Source organism: Apostichopus japonicus, chromosome 21 (assembly GCF_037975245.1).
Source record: "Apostichopus japonicus isolate 1M-3 chromosome 21, ASM3797524v1, whole genome shotgun sequence".
NCBI lineage: Eukaryota > Metazoa > Echinodermata > Holothuroidea > Aspidochirotida > Stichopodidae > Apostichopus > Apostichopus japonicus.
The window spans coordinates 6,386,263-6,401,163 of record NC_092581.1 but is presented as its reverse complement, the minus strand read 5'-3'; the positions used below and the strand labels follow the sequence as shown (position 1 = coordinate 6,401,163).

The following is a 14,901-nucleotide window of genomic DNA, read 5'->3' as shown; positions in this document are numbered from 1 at the left end:
GGTAGGCCTACACCAAAATCAACTTCACGACGCGAGTACAGTCTTGAACGAATATACGCAAAACAGTATAGTGTACAATATGATATATTTCCGTCACTGCACTGTGTAGCATGGTGGGCTCATAATTGACGCACTTAAGGATTTTATCAACGATGTCTATCAAGGAAAAATCCAAATCACTCAACTGTATGTGTTTTTCATATGTGTAGTTCCTCAGAAATGTTACGATCTCAAAATAATTAAGGTTCTGTGCTTATGCACCGTACACTTCAGCAGAATTTGACCACAAAATGTCTGCCGTGTCAAGTTCTTCCATACCCCTAAATTGCACATTCGTCGATAAGCTAACTGTAGTGTAGGCCTTAGTATACATCCATTGACTTTAGATGTTGTTTGCTTTGCTCTGAGCATCTAAGCTCAGACAGGTGAGGTCCCAGAGAGTAGTGTTATCATAATGAGGTAATGTTGGTTATTTTTAGGGTGTAAGATTTCCAAATGCCCAAAAAACGTGCAAAACTAGGGGGAGGGTTTTAAAAGCTTAAAAAGTGTCACAATTTGGTCAGCAAATAGCTGAAATGGATTCAAACTCATGAAATATCTAATTTTGCTAGACTGCAAAAAGTTTAAGTGGCCTGCTCTATCGTTGCTAGTAATAATTGAAGGTGCGTCAATTACGGGGGTGCGTCAATTATGAAGCCTTTACTATACACAGTTTTAATACATATAGGCCTACAGCGCATGTGTTATGTACCCCTGTACGAAACTTTCACTGTGCGATGTTATCGATTAATGCCTTCACAGAAATCTTCGATCAAAGTAGATCATACAATACTATAGTGTGCTCAATATGTCTAAACCAATTCCAAACACATCTACATATATTAACGAAAAGCTGCGGGTAATTTTGAACGGGTATATCTTCGTTGCAACGAATGGATGCAGACATTTTGATAACCTTGAAGTGAAGGGTTTCCATTGTGATGACGTAACTTCTCCGACCAATCATGAGCGACTATTTACACACAATTGCAAACCTGTTTGGGAAAAAAAAATTCGCAACCGGGGGGGCTGGGGGCGCCAGCCCCTGGTGAAAAACATGGGGGGCGGAAGTAACATTCCGCCCCCCCGCTCCGCAAGTCAGAAAACCCCTTTTTCATTTCCAAATGAGAAAAAAATCTCATTTGGAGCACCAAATTGCATCTAAGGCTAGGTGAATATGCAAAATTATTTACAAAATGTAGTGGGATGTTGAAGTGTGCTATATTGCACCAAATTGCATCTGAGGCCACCTGGAAATGCAAAAAAATTCCAAAGGGCAGGGGACACACTGAGACCCCTCCCCAAGGCCGGCCATCATTCTTCATCCCCCCCCCCCCACTCAAAAGTACCTTCCTACGCCATTGAAATTGTCGGTGCCACGAATTCAGGATTCCAGGAGGCTGGTCTCTTCAAGAATATAACTAATCACGGCAACTGACGCCACGGATGAAGTTACTGAAAGAACACCACCATTATTTGGTGTTTAAAATAGTAGTATTCTGGCCTACTAGGAAACAGGCAGGTTGCGCTCGGATGTTCAAGGAGATACAACAATCATAATTGGTCTATATGATCGGACTGAAACAAATACGGTCATAAACGCCTTCTTCCCCAAACAGAGAAAAAGTCATATTCCATTTGTGAGATAGCACAGATTTAAATAGGACACCATCTGTACCTCAACTGGTTATATGCTTTTTAAAATTATTACCACGTTTATTTTCTGTGATGGAGATGGGTTTTGCAAGCGTTTAATTTATCAAATTTTGGAAGCTCTTTATATGACTTAGTTATGGCATTGGTTTCAATGTAAACACTGCTATCATTCTACTTTGAATATATGAAAAGAAAAGCATAGAGAATGTAAAAGGTTTACTAGTGGCATTATCACATCACAGATTTACAAATGACAGCTCAATAAACAAATTTTACACTAAAATATTTACCACTTGGAACAACAATTTGTTTTTGCTGTTAGCGGGAGTTAGCTGTTTAGGGGAAATCTCTGATACAAGTTAAATATGATGTTTAGGCCTGTGTCCCTTTAAGGAATACATATATCTTGAAATCATCCGGGGACCAAATATTATACTGCTGTTGTGGCCGTCTCGTTACTAAACTAAATTAAAGAAAATGAAATAACATGGATTGAGAACTTCCAAATAGCGGCCCCTGCAGATGAAACAATGGTCTGAAGCGTGCCATGTCGTAAAAAAACAAAGTAGTGGAATATATATATATATATATATATATATATATCTGAAGCCATAAAGCAGTCGGTTCATTCCGGAGACTTGAAAGTTTGACATTATGATTTAAATTTCAAATAAAGCAGAATTATGAGATTCAGTGCGATTCTTAACTAGAATCTATAAAACTGATGTGAAGACTATAGTGGAGGTGATGGGGTTTGGCGCCATCACCCAGTGGCGTAACTGACTTCTCCTTCAGGCCACACGTGTCAAAAGTGTGCCCTGAACATCTTTTAAACCGTACTCCAGAAGGAAAATACCGCGAAAGGGCATTAAGTTAATAAAGCCAAAAATCAACCACAGTTATTGTTCTTTTGTTAATTAGTTCATAGAGTCAAAGATTAGAGATTAGAGGTCAAAATATACACACAAAAAACTGACTTCATGGCTACGTGACATTCAGTGTTTTATCACATTAGATATTATAATAAGTCAACGGTCATGAGGTCACTGCAGGTTGAATATATCAAACTGACCTAAACTCCTACTTGGTTTGCCCATGGAGGTAATGGTTTGCCTGGGCATGACTTGTTGGCACTCGGTGATAGATGACGTCATAGCGACAGCATGTACAAAATGTTGGAATGATATCTGCAACGTCATTGATTGCATATTTGCTTATACTCTTGTACTGCTCTGTACAATGTTATTATATATGGTCACTCCACTTCCTACTTTCTTAACGCATTGTTTTTTTTAATATATAAATTCGATGTTGGGTGTTTTCATTTGATATTTTACTGGAACCTGTAAAGGATGAATACATATTTTAGTCTTTTCTGTGACTCTTACAATGGTTAAGTAGGCACATTAGAAATACATGAAATTAAATATAGATTGCTTTATCAAAACATTGTAGTTTGTTATCAAAATGTCGATTTTTACTAGTTCATCTCGACATCAGCCTTTTGTGAGATGCTTCTACCTAGAAATCAAAATGTTGCCAGCAATTGCAGAGTCAGGAGTTGTGAAAATGATATTTCTAAAGTCCCTTGGTTATCGCAACTCAATAAAAATACTGGAAAGTTACGTTGAGACTTTGACTGAGTTTTAGTTATTGAGTGAACGGATCGGTTAGATTGGGTACACACACATTTGCTAGAAGGTAATACATGTGTACTCCCCACCAAAGTGCCCCATTCCATAAATAAGAAGTTGATAATGAACAGCACCCCTTTTTTAAATGAAAATTGCCCTGTGTTGTTAAAAAAGTGGCCTTTTGTTAAGACTCTCCCCCCACTCGAAAAACAAAATGAGACGTGTCCTTCTGTTGAAGAATTCAGAAAATGTAAAATATAAAACAAGTGCCGCTTTCTTGAGAAATATTCAAATAAATGGAGTCCTTGTTACAGAATGCAATAGGACCCATTTCAAGAGACATGTTCAAATCAAAGTCACATGTCCCAATGCATTGGGAGTTCTCTCCTTCTCCCTCTCTTTCCCCCGATTGAACCCTCTTCCGTTTCCTTTCCTCTGGAGGGAGGGTATAACACAGTGGTATCGGCCGGAATGGGGTGGAGGCGGCCCTCATTTTTTTAATATAGTACCTTCCGTTCATAGCTTAGCTATCTTTATTCCGACTGAATATATTACGTCAGTATGGCAAACATCGTACTATTTTATATGGGTCACTTAACCAAGTCAACATTTTACTTTGCTCTGTTCCTCGTTCATTGGTTCTTTTTAGAAAACGGCTGTTCTCTAACATAACTTATCTTTATTGTTACGCTATAGGTATCGCTCCGCAACTAGAGTATTGCACGTCCACCTGAGAGGTTAGCCGTTCGGTCGGAAAACAGTGCCCTACTGTGTTGATTTGTTTGGCGTTTTCTGAGTCATCACCATTCATGTTGAAGAGGATGAATTAAACTATACCGATGGTCTAAATATCTGGAGGATGGAAGGTATTTTAGAAAATATATGGTGAAACAAGAAAATTCAGCAGCGAAAGCTGGCAGTTGGGAAGGGGAGCACCATGATAAACTTTGAGCTCTTCTAGCTCTTCTAGCTCAAAATCTAAACGGTCATGGTGGCAAAAGTTGAATGGTTTATGATAGCCCGAGCCATTAGATATCATTATGGTGCATATGCCATGTCAGTTGAAAACTTCTATCTTTGCTCTACCGGCCTTGGAAAGTGACGAGTTTAGTGTGTAAGTCAATGGGAGCAATTAATTGTGGTACGGTACCTTCACAGACTCCAGACACAACATATAATTATTCCAAAACTAGTTCACAAGCCTATGCAGTTCTACCACCAATCAGAGCTCTATCTAAATTGAGAGAATATGAATATTCAGTTTTTTTTATATCACTAATGCATTGCTTGTGGCATACAACAAAGCAACAGCATCGCACGATCTCCAATTTATCATTGAAAATGCAGCAAATGTTGGTAGTGTGGAAGCCAAATCACGTAATCAGGAGTGAAGTTGCGTATGCTTATTGTTTAAGTAAGCATATAATATGAACAGTTTCATTGGTTAGCATCAATCAACACGTCATTAATCATATCATTAACACAGATATCTGATTATTCATGTGTACATACAGTGTCCAAAGGCTTTGTGGTGGACAGATCAATGGATGGGCATGGTTAAAGGGGCACTCTTGTGGTAAGATAAGTTTATATTCAGAAACTTGACCGGACACAGTGAATTGGCCGAAAAGCCGTAACAGAGGCTACGTTCGTTGTAATATATAGCATTTTCTTCGTCGGAACTGCTGGAACAGTGACTTCGACTATTGCAAGCTTTTGCTGAGTGTTTACCGGAAGTTCTTACCACAGTATAGATGTGTACATCTATTATATGGAAACACACTCTCATTTGGCGAACAGGAATGTTGTTTTGTATACTTATAGGATGGAAAGTTCAAAGTAGTCACTCCAAGCTTTAATATTCATCGATTTTTAATTTTCACTGATTTAAATATTGATAAACAATAATAACAATGAATTAAGAACACATCAGAAAGATTTCTCGTTCATTTCTTTCCTGTACTTATATGTATAGGGGGTTCACATGAATATTACTAAAAATGTTGGATACTAGTGTCAAGAATCAAACTGTCATCATAGTCCTGTTTCATTTTAATGATAATTTTTGTATGGCATATACCGAAGCGTCTAGCAGCTTACCTATACTACGACGTATTGTGCACACGACTAACACAATGTAGGACACGACGCTGCCATAGGGTAGTAGAATATTCACGACATTTGCAGACCTAATTAACTTATAGGCAAATCATTGAGTCCCTTTGCAGATATATTAATTGAAACATAGAAGACCTTGTAATATAGATATTCTTTAGGTATTTGGACTGGGCACAGGTCTTGCAAGTTCCAACGTTACGAAGGTCATCAATGTAGTATGCGATTCGTAGTGTCCGTTTACTCTTAGATGTGCTCACTACTAATATGTAAGATGTATTATAGTTTCCCCTTAAGTAAACCGTCTTTACTGCCATTTTGGTCTTGACATTAACGTTTGCTTGTAATGATTATTATTCCAAAGTGCAACTGTAACTATTGCGTCACGTGATCTGCCTGAAGGATTGCTCATATATAGTATATTCTTCCAGTTTTTATATATTTTTACAGCTTCAAGGATAACAGAGTATCATTTTTTTTTAAATTTAGGCAATACCTTTAAACATATAGATACACATAAGAAACCGATAACATTAATTCAGAAACATCTACCACAAAAGGAACTATTGTCAGCCATGTAAAAGAAACTGAATCGTCATTTTGCCAGCCGGCGGGAAAGTATTTTACCACTTTAATATTGTTATCCCTTTTTTCGATAACGAAATAATATATTTACATCTGAAAAGAGGCTGAATTTTAAGCTAAAGGATATTTAAACCTCACCTAATGCATAGGCTACACCTTGAAGTCATTACAATGTAAGGAATGTTTGAAGTAAAATGACTTATTCTTAATGTGTTTGCATTCAGTTTGTACTATGTGTTCTATAAGGGTTCTTAACTCGGTTTACCGTTTCGTTTCTTCCGAGTCACGAGAATACCTGAAATAAAGTGCTAATGGTTTTATTCTATCATGACGAAACAAGTGAAGATATGATCAGCTAGCCGTCGTTCACTTTACACGACTATATGTATATAAGTACTTTCCTTGAAGATGGCTCTCTACATCCTAGTACATAATCTACTGGCATTTTAACGACACGTTACCCTGCGTTGACATCCACTTATACTAACGTGTGTATAATTCTTTCAATTCATATTTAACAAAACAGACTGTACGCTAAAAGATCATGTACCCACCAAGGGGAAAACTAATTTTGACCTTATTATTTGTTTTTATGTTTCAGTGCGTTATAAGAGGATGGAAAAAGGTCCTCTTCAGGTATATTATCATTTTTTTTAAATTATCATTATTTTACTACAGTGTCTCATAGAGCATATCCGTAATTACACATTATGTAATAAGAATGCGAATGAATTGACGTCGGCATGATAGCTCACGAAAAGAGAAAAGCAAGTTTGTCGTGTTTCTGGCAGACACACTCTTTATTGAAGCATCTGACACCCGCTGGACCTCGACAGCTGTAACCCCGGCAACAGTTGTTTCTGTAAATGGAGTCCACTTTGCAGTTGCCGCCATATTTGATACACTATAAAATAAACAGAATGAAAGTAGAAGTCATGTTGGTATTGAGCTCTGATATCATATGTCGGATGAATAAAATATGTAGTTGACACATACAGTGGATTTACTGATATCATATCATGTGGGATGTATAAAGTGTGCAGCCCGCACATTGAAGTACTGAATGCAAAAAGAGACGCACTCCTTCATTTTCCGCAGAAAGTTTTAATTATTTCTACAGTTTAATTGAAAGCACATAGTTGCATGGAAACATTTAAACATATCACACTTAAACAAACGTGACAAAAACGATGAACAAATTAGGACGATAAAATTAACTAATGTCAACTATTACTTCTGGCTGATAAACGAAACGAGAATACTCAAATCTAGATTGACTCGTTATATATAAAAGCTATAAACTGGTATTAATTTTTCGTTATTCGGTATTTAATTGTGCCCTCCGTGCTTAAACTTCGACGTTCGTCATTAAGTCCTCATCAAAAGAAAGGAACGTTTGATCGTTAAAAGGATTTTGGCAGGCTGATGTTTGATAACAGACCAAAGTAATTATAGCCATGTGGTGAAAGAAAATCATTACAATCCAGAACTGTTTCATGTCAAACATGGCCGCAGGATCAACCAAATTGTCTTTAACTGTTCATCCAAAGTGACAAGAATCCGTCAATGGAATGGCTCTTGAATCAACTCATAATAATTCTTGATTTCAGCGGAATAATTAGGATTTAGAAAAGACAACTGATTTATGTTCCTACATATATGTAACTTCTTTCCCCAAATGGTAGCAACTTAAAAAGTTAAATGATTGTTTCTATAAAAAAAGTTATATTAAATCTAACAAAGCTCATTTAAATCTTTGCAACTATACTGATATTAAAGACGATAGTCAGCCACTGTCGATGTTTCCCTTTATATTTAACATGTATTTAAATAAAGTAACCGTTATATTGAATTTCTTAATAACATACCGACACAAATGATATAAACATAAAAAAGTTAAACATAAATTGATAAATAAGTAAATACAGAATGAAAAGCAGCTCGGTCATAAACGTAAGAGACAGCTAATACTCACAGCTTTAGTTCTGGATTTTCGTTTGTACTCTTCAAATAAATCAGTCATCAGAGCTTCGTCGTATACATCTTCTTGTGACGCAACGAATGCTGCCATGGCAACTATTGCCAGAAGCAAAATGACTATGAGTTTGTGCATGGTGACCCTTTAACTGGTTGCTGAAAGATTCTGTAAATATAGATAACAGAAAAGAACGTTAGTAGGACATTCGCAGAACCATAATCTTTCAGTAACGTAACTTTACATATAGTTTTCATATTTAGTGTTTGTATTATAAGGCATAATGTCAGTCGATCAAACTATGACAAACTAAAGGGGCAAGGACATGTATAGACTCGTGAGGCTTTTATCCAACACATTAAAAGTCGATTAGATAGAACTTTAAATCTATAATAATTTTCTCGCTAAGAGCATGTGCAGTATCATATTGCTTCCGGTAGTACGGTACACATTACTGTACTAGTTACTAGCGACATTATGGCACCGTCACGTTCCTGACCATGCCAGAGAACTGGGGCTGAGAGTATATCAGTTCAGAGGCGTAAAGTTGGCTTTTCGTGTTCAAATGTTTTCTTTGGTGATTTCTTAAGGCTTTCATAGTTCTTGGTGCAGGATAGTGTTACGGGCAAAACAGAGTTTCAACATGAATTTCCGGTTGTCGTTTTCTGGAGGTTCTCATTAATATCAATGTAAGCAATAATGAGTAAAGTCAATCATTAATGTCAATATAAGCTTAGGTTAATCTCAATAAGATCAGGATGGGAGTCAGTTAGAGGTAATTTGTCTTAGAGTTAGAGAGAACTGGCTTGTTACATTTTGTTGTCTTTGAGAAGCCTCAGAGAAGTTGTAAAGCTGTATATGTATTTATAATTATAGGTGATTAAATCCTGTCCTAAATCTACTAATTTCTCTCTCCGTTATTGTCTGAATGTGACTCGCTCTGCATCCCTGTATTCAAGATAATATATTCCTTTCTTAGATTCGAGACGCAACACATAGGAGTACGAGGCGGGGGGGGGGGGGGGGCAGGGGGGGGGGCAGACTGCCCCCCCAAATTTCCAGAGGACAAGAAATTCGGGCAAAAGTCCTGAAAAATTCGGGCAGCCTAAGAGGACAAAAAAAAATATATATATATATATTTTTTTTAGGCTGCCCGAATTTTTCAGGACTTTTGCCCGAATTTCTTGTCATCTGGAATATAAATATGCAGTAGCTTGCCCGAATCTTTTTCAAATTTTTGCCCGACAATTCCATGATTTTCTTTATTCAGCATCATTATGCCCGAATATTTCCGTGTAACACCACCGTAAGCGCAGTTCATCTGGGCTACCACGCTTTTTGCAAGATCAATTTTTTTTCCTTCTAACTAGTCAATTGTTTACCTGGACCAAGGGCGGCGGAACCGGGGGGCACAGGGGCACGTGCCCCCCCCCCAATTTTCCTCAGGTTAAAAATGTGCCTTTTTTCTATATAAAAATTGAGGTGCCTCAAGTTAGCAAGAGGCCAGGGAACCATAATGAACACTCGGGAAGGGCCGTTTCCGGCCATCTGAGGGGTTTGTAAAACCAAAAATTTTTATAGTACGCTCCGCGCCAACCGATGGTGGCGCTCCGCTCAGATAGTCGTGCATACAACTTTGCAAATCCTGGCTAAGCCCGTGACTTTTAATGAATTTCTGTGGGTCAAACTTAAAACTATTTCGAATGGAAAATTTGTTAAGATATTAACAAGAAAAAAACCAGTCTAATTCGGAAGATTCCTACATTAGCAACTAGCATGATTTCACCTCATTTTGTCTCAAGAGAAAACTTGTTCCTTGTTTCCCAATTTGCGTATTGGATATTGCAGTGCTGGTATGCATATTTTCCTTTAGGGGGGGGGGGGGCGTTGATGGAGTGATGTGTATACACAAATAAGATAATACAATAAGAGTTATAAAGGGTACTAAATATAGGGCTGCATCAGTCCAATCGAATTTCTGCAAAGTGCCCTTTGATGTAGGTGCCCCCCAGATTAAAAGTGCTTCCGCCGCCCTTGACCTGGATATCCCCAACATGAGTGTATATAGAAGATACATTTTCTTTTTCATGGATGGTGGGGGGGGGGGGTGCCTACAAGCATAGAAGTACGGGTTTATCATATTCTTTGTTATATTTTATACTTTTTTGTGAGACAAATTGCAGTCTCACCCGACACAGCGACATTATCCCGCTTACGTGTTGTTGAACAATGTATGTTTTTCTGGAGGTAGCTGAGTACTGTGTTAAAATAATAAATAAGGTAACTAAATAGGAGCTTAAAAAATATACTGTCCCATTTTTGCCCTTCAAAGTGATGTTACCATTTTTTCTTCTTCTAATATACCAAATTTTTGGGGAAGTGTAAATTTCTAAAACGTGAGATTATAAAATAAAGAATGTTTAGATGCAACTTGCAAGGCCTCAGAAGTGCCGTTTCCGGCAATCTGAGAGGCATTGTGTGCCCAAAATTTTCTTGTACGCTACGCGCCAACCGATGGTGGCGCTCCGCTTAGATAGTGTCACGGAAACTTTCGGGCACAAAAAGTTCTGCCCCCCCAAACTGAAATGGTCCCGTACGCCTATGACGCAACAGAACAATAGCAAATGGAAACGTGGACAGTTGTGGCATTATCGTCCCGATAGCTGATTGGCCTATCGGAACCGATGCGCCTCTGGGTAGCGAAAGCCTATTTTCGTCCAAAACGCAAAATGGCAGGTAGCAATTCATGCCCCAGGCCGTCAATGATTGTACATTTCTGAATTGGAATTAGTAACCATTACTACGCCTAAGATTTTTCATTCATGGTTTGTCGGTGACCAAAACTAAAACCTGTGTACCTGCGGTGTTAAGCTTGTTCTAGCTTAGACATTTGGTTTGAAATGGTGTGATAATTTACTTGTCAAGTGTTCGTTTTATAACTTGCTCTCGGAATTCCACGTACGTCACTGAAATCGTAGTCTACTACTTCCAGAACTGTACACGACGGCAGCAACTAATTAGCTAGAAGATAAACCGCTAATTATGTTGTCTAAAGGCATATGTAAAAGTTCAACCATTCACGTTAGAATAATATAATACAAGACAACTAATAAAGTAAACATCAAAATTAAACTGAAAATAAGCTTTATACCATGCAGTACGTTTACTCTGATTATTTTTTTTCCATTTAGTCCATCAATTTTAAATTAGTACAGAATATAATTTGTTGGATGCACATATGTCATTGCACAGTCAGACGTAAGTGTACACGCATATATAATTAAATATCCAGAAATGTCTGTTAGAAATAACATACGGTACCTTTTGTTGGAAGGCTGCCTGATAAGAAACGTGTTGTAATATTTTCGAACACAAAATTAAGTTAAGTTTATCTTCCGATTTACTTTTGACCATATCTTGCATTCAGTGTACATTCACAGCTGTAACATTAGATATCAAAGAAAAATGAAAAATAATACTTAAAAACCAATACAAGCAATAACAGTGTTTAATAGCTTTATTTTCTTTCAAATTGTCTTATTTTCTTCACAGTAATATGCCTTAATCTTGTAACATACGTAACGTTAATCCTTTTGTCGTCAGATCATAATATTTGCACATGACGGCCTCTTTTGTGTTGAAGTGAAATAAGAGGATTATCATTGCTAAAACGCAACTACCGTAACGTTCTTTTGGTGGATTTAAATCGTGCCGTGACTGGAGCTGTGTGGGTAGGGGGATTCTTGGTTGCAACTTAGCATTTGGAGATAAATATAACCTCACTGATGTATGCTATAGAAAATGCTTAAGAAGGAAAAACAGAGAAACCTTAACGATTTAGGAAGATTCATTGATCCGTGAATTGTTCCTCATGCACGAATAATGATTATTTCTGGAGAAAAAATGACTCTAATATGGGAGAGTTGAGGTTTTCGACATGTCCACAGGGAATTCTGATACGATGGAATATGGTTTACCTACCATTAGTACAGACAATTTACCGTTATGCTTGATAATTCATCATCGCCATTTAATAATGGACGTAAATAGTACTAATCACTCAAAGTTTTAATCTGTTGGGGATGACTTCAAATAAGCTTAAAGTGCACTATCGGTCAATAAGTGCGGCGACATTTTCTCCTCTCACGAAACTTTATTTGTATAACCTGATATGAAGATTGAAGCTTTCTCAATTGTGTCCCAGAATAAGTATAAGAAAGTGTTATATATGGTATTATATTGTACTGTATAGTATTCCATAATTCATTCATCACTTAATGGTGGTGTCACGTGGTTAATTTATTTACACCTGCAATGATCATTGATCCCAGAAAATCGCAGAACAAATCCAAGGAGCAGTGGGAGTAGTAAAGGGATGGAAAAAGCATGTGGATTAATTTAATGACAGAAATAGTAAAATATTAACACAGAATTCAAATACAAGTGTTGCATTCTTTATGACTCCAAATATTCGGATTCAAAATAGTACCGTCTTTCGACATAATAACTTTTACACGCGCCCACCCCCACATTATCCACACCAATACCTTGGATATATCCGTAGGAAGTTATCTTGTTTGTGAGGGAGAAATGCGTAGGCAGTATGTATTTGTTCATGGAAATGCACTTTCTATAGGAGATCTCCTTACAGTTTAACCTGACTGTGAATAAATGCAGTTATTTACACAACCGTGCAGCCCATATATATATTTAATTATTTACCTCATTTAAAGTCAAATAGGCCTCAGAATGCACCACTGAAGTGAATATTGCAATATCACAACAAGAGCACTATTGCCACAACAGATGAATTTACTAAACTCTCTTTACCTGATAAAAACGACCAAGGTTTTTATTTTGTGCAGACTAATCGACACAGAAATAGTTATTATACATGACTTAGACTTGCATGACTTATATAATCGAGCCAATTCATTTGTCAGTATCATTTAGACTGTGTTTAACTAATGCAATGAAGTTATTAGATTATTTTGATTGGATTTGTTTCCGTATTAGTGCTCTTATGTTTAGTGCCTGTAGCTATTGCTCTGCCTTATATCTGCATGGTCTAGCAGTCTAGAATAAGAATCAGTGAGAACTACATCAATCGTATCTACAAACCTACGTCACGAAGACTGATCGAGCAAAAACTTTCATCCCATTGTTGTCGCGAATAAAATGAAAAATGATTGTCCATCTCACACGCTTCCACTGAGAGGAGAGCCATTTACTTATGTAAATCTATTCAATTCATACACTCTAATGGGCTCCCAAATTGTCATTTGACTTTCAGATCGAGTTTTCGTGTTTTCTGTTTTGTTTTATAAAAGTTCATCTCCGTTAAGGGGGAAATAATTGTTTTGAAAGACAAATTAAATCTCTTGAAATTGTGAAGGTTTTTGTCAATTGGATACTTTCTGCCTTTCATTTTGATTTCTGTAAAGAAACCTGAAACAAAATATCTTGGGCGAATATTAATCTAATCATTGTGTTTGCTTAATAAGCAAGAAACAAACGATACATGAAACGTTCAATGATTTGAATCCGATAGCTGTAAGAGATATTTAAGTTTTTCGGTTTTAACGTTGGGATCTTTCTGAAATGACTGCAGGAAATGAAACAAAGAAAGTTGATAAAGCAGACGTGACGTAATGTTCACAGGTAATCTTTATCACCATGATGAACTGTATAACGGTATTATACAGTACGAAGAAGGTTTATTAGCCAGACTCATTGCAAAAAGTTATGTACAAGAATATATACTGCACTCAGATTAAACAGATCAATACGATTCAAAACGTTTGCCCTATATGGACAGCGTATGATCATTTTATGTTTCCCCGATCCCAAGTCTTTTGTGAGCTCTGTTGTATTTCATATATATTATAACAGAGAATTTTCGTTTAGCTTTTGAGTTTTTTTTGGGGGGGGGGGAGGGGCTGGATGTGGGGCTTGGGGGTTTGACATGGGTCAGCGGTGAAAAGAGGGAAGTGATGAGAAAGGGAAGAGGGCAGGGAAAGGAAGGGAAAGATCAAGAAGGAGGAAGGGGAGGTGAATCTCCTCAGTTACTCATTTTCCAATATTTTTTGCACTGGATAATGTAATATGTTTCGTGAATATACAACTTTGCTTGGTTTTACTTCTTAATTTGATTTCTCAAGCTGAATGAAGCTCTGACTGTTGCATTGAGTTAAAGAGTCATCATTTTCAAACTCGGCGAAACGTTGTTCAATGCGGTCAGAAAATATATAGTAAGTTGAGACAATAGCACAACTGTTATTGAGAACTCTTCAGAAATATATGTCAATTATTGGAAAGAGTCTTAATATATTCAACAACCGTTTATAAATTGTATAATTGCCGTTAAAACAGAAAAAACATTAGGTAAATTCAACAACCATATAATGATTAATTTGTTATGTTCTTTAGGAATAATGCGGTAAATGGTTCAGGAATCTTCGTGGACTTATATATTGAAAGCGTTAAGAGGAAATGATGCGACCTACTTATAGTTGAAACAGGAAACAAATAATGTATTCTCCTTTTAAGATGATTTCTATAAATAAAAACGTATAATTCGATGGCGGACTCAGATATTAATGTTAGAGGGATTTTAGTGAATAGGTTGTCTTTTATGCTCATTATAAGGAAGTTGTAGGTCATCAAAATCAAATAAACCAGGAAACCTTAATATCAGGAATGATTGTTCCGGTTAAATACATCTGTCGCCAAGATTTAAAGGGACAAATCTTTGTCGGAACGAAAATATATATGTAAGAAGTTCTCTATCTAAGTAAGGATAATATTAAGAAGATCTGACCAGAAACGGTGAAACTGTTACGTTACGGAATCTACGCAAAAAATAGTCAGACAGGGTCTTTATTTAAAGTTACTGCC

General features: G+C 36.9%; 1 protein-coding gene and 1 long non-coding RNA gene across 2 annotated transcripts in view; one reads left to right on the top strand and one right to left on the bottom strand.

Moving 5' to 3' along the window:
• The window catches only part of LOC139962864 (uncharacterized), a 62,571-nt gene extending 56,788 nt beyond the window's left edge, over positions 1–5,783 (top strand). Inside the window, exon 23 of the mRNA XM_071963251.1 lies at positions 4,026–5,783. Coding sequence (XP_071819352.1) covers positions 4,026–4,043 — 18 coding nt within the window. The 3' untranslated portion in view covers positions 4,044–5,783. The remainder of the gene's footprint in view (positions 1–4,025) is intronic.
• Positions 5,784–5,928: 145 nt separating this feature from the next.
• The window catches only part of LOC139962875 (uncharacterized), a 34,772-nt gene continuing 25,799 nt past the window's right edge, over positions 5,929–14,901 (bottom strand). The window contains exons 3-4 of the long non-coding RNA XR_011791388.1: positions 8,005–8,172; positions 5,929–6,933 (exon numbers count right to left, since the gene is read on the bottom strand). This is a non-coding gene — a long non-coding RNA (uncharacterized lncRNA). The remainder of the gene's footprint in view (positions 6,934–8,004; positions 8,173–14,901) is intronic.